The sequence below is a fragment of the Aplysia californica genome, unplaced genomic scaffold, assembly GCF_000002075.1.
Source record: "Aplysia californica isolate F4 #8 unplaced genomic scaffold, AplCal3.0 scaffold00316, whole genome shotgun sequence".
Taxonomy (NCBI): domain Eukaryota; kingdom Metazoa; phylum Mollusca; class Gastropoda; order Aplysiida; family Aplysiidae; genus Aplysia; species Aplysia californica.
The window spans coordinates 843,921-845,396 of NW_004797586.1; the positions used below are offsets into that span (position 1 = coordinate 843,921).

Sequence of the window (1,476 nt, forward strand, 5' to 3'; positions counted from 1 at the left end):
TGAGTGAGTGAGTGAGTGAGTGAGTGAGTGAGTGAGTGAGTGAGTGAGTGAGTGATAGAGTGAATGAGAGAGAGAGAGAGGGGGAGAGAGAGAGAGAGAGAGCGCGTGTTTGCGTCTCTGTGTGCATGTATGTGGGAAAGTGTGTGAGGGTGCGTGTACCAAAGTCAGTGTTTGAGTGAATGAAATAATTACGTTTGATTCCTTCATAGCCTTTATTTGCCTCTCCATCTCCCAGTACCACAAGCAGACGTGATTCCTGCCGTCAGCCAAGGAACCTCACCTCTGCACCTGAGAAGACGGCAGCACAGGCGTCAGCCACTCAGGACCTCGCATAGACCATCGGTCATCTTGAGGTCATCGTATCAGAGACCAGATGGTAAAGGAACCCACGGTAGTGCCAGCAGAGACAGAGACGATGATGACAATACAGATAGTAGAGACACTCGACAGAATTCGCGAAGACCAACGAAAAAGGCGTCTCCTCCGAGGTCGTACATACAAATCAAGTCCAAATCAAGGCTGCGAAACAAACAGGCGCCAATTTCTTCCAAGAAAACGCCGTCTGATTCCCAGAATCAGCAGGGCGCCGCGGCTCCAGGCAAATCGGGCGTCGGTTACGAGCAGGGTCAGTTTTTCGTGAAGGGAGAGAATGGATCTATACAGTATAAACATTACTATCACACTAACGTTCACGACGGGCTTGGGGACGTGCCCATAGGTTCCGCCAACGGCGATGAGAAGACGAGCCAGGGATCAGTTCGTTACGGACAGAAACCCACAAGGATAGACAGTTCATACGACGACAGGTAGGTTGTTCTTTGTAACGTGGGTTCTGATTGGTTCTTTCTCGGTGTTGAACCGGTTTTGTTTGTAGGCTGAGATTTAGTTGGGTTTTCTTTTTTACCCAGTATTGTTACCTTGTTTTCGTGAGCATGATTGGCCCTTTTCTGTAGAAGCAGCTGATAGTTATTTAATGTTATTTCCTTACAATCTTACTTTGATATGTATCATATTTAGTGAGATCTTTGTCCATTTAATTCAAACGTTTTCTTTGTTTTAAACGTGGTTGTAAGCTTTGCGTTAGTTCGATAGTTCCTTTAAAAAAACATGTTCCTTTTAGTGGAGTCTCCAAAGGTTACAATTTAATGTAGTCTCGTCTTCCATAAGACAGTCTTGTTGTTTTTAATTTTCTTTTGGGGAAGGCTAGAACAGATTGATCTATATTGGTGACATTTTTCATGTATTCGAAAGTTTACTTAAATATATGTGTTGCTTTAGTTGTTGTTGTTGTTGTTGTTGTTGTTGTTGTTGTTGTTGTTGTTGTTGTTTTATTTGGGATTTTTAATTGGGATTTCTCTTTGTTTGTTTTCTTTCTCACTGTTTTTATTTGTTGTTGTTATTGTTTGCTTTGTCTGTATGAGTTTGTTTTGTTTTTGGTTTTAGTTGATTGTTGTTGTTGGAGTTGGGTTTTTCTTT

General features: G+C 42.4%; 1 protein-coding gene across 1 annotated transcript in view; it reads left to right on the forward strand.

Moving 5' to 3' along the window:
- LOC118477965 overlaps positions 1–806 on the forward strand; it is a gene marked incomplete at both ends in the record, with an annotated part of 1,581 nt that extends 775 nt beyond the window's left edge. Inside the window, 1 exon segment of the mRNA XM_035970747.1 lies at positions 236–806. Coding sequence (XP_035826640.1) covers positions 236–806 — 571 coding nt within the window.
- Between the last annotated feature and the right edge of the window lie 670 nt (positions 807–1,476).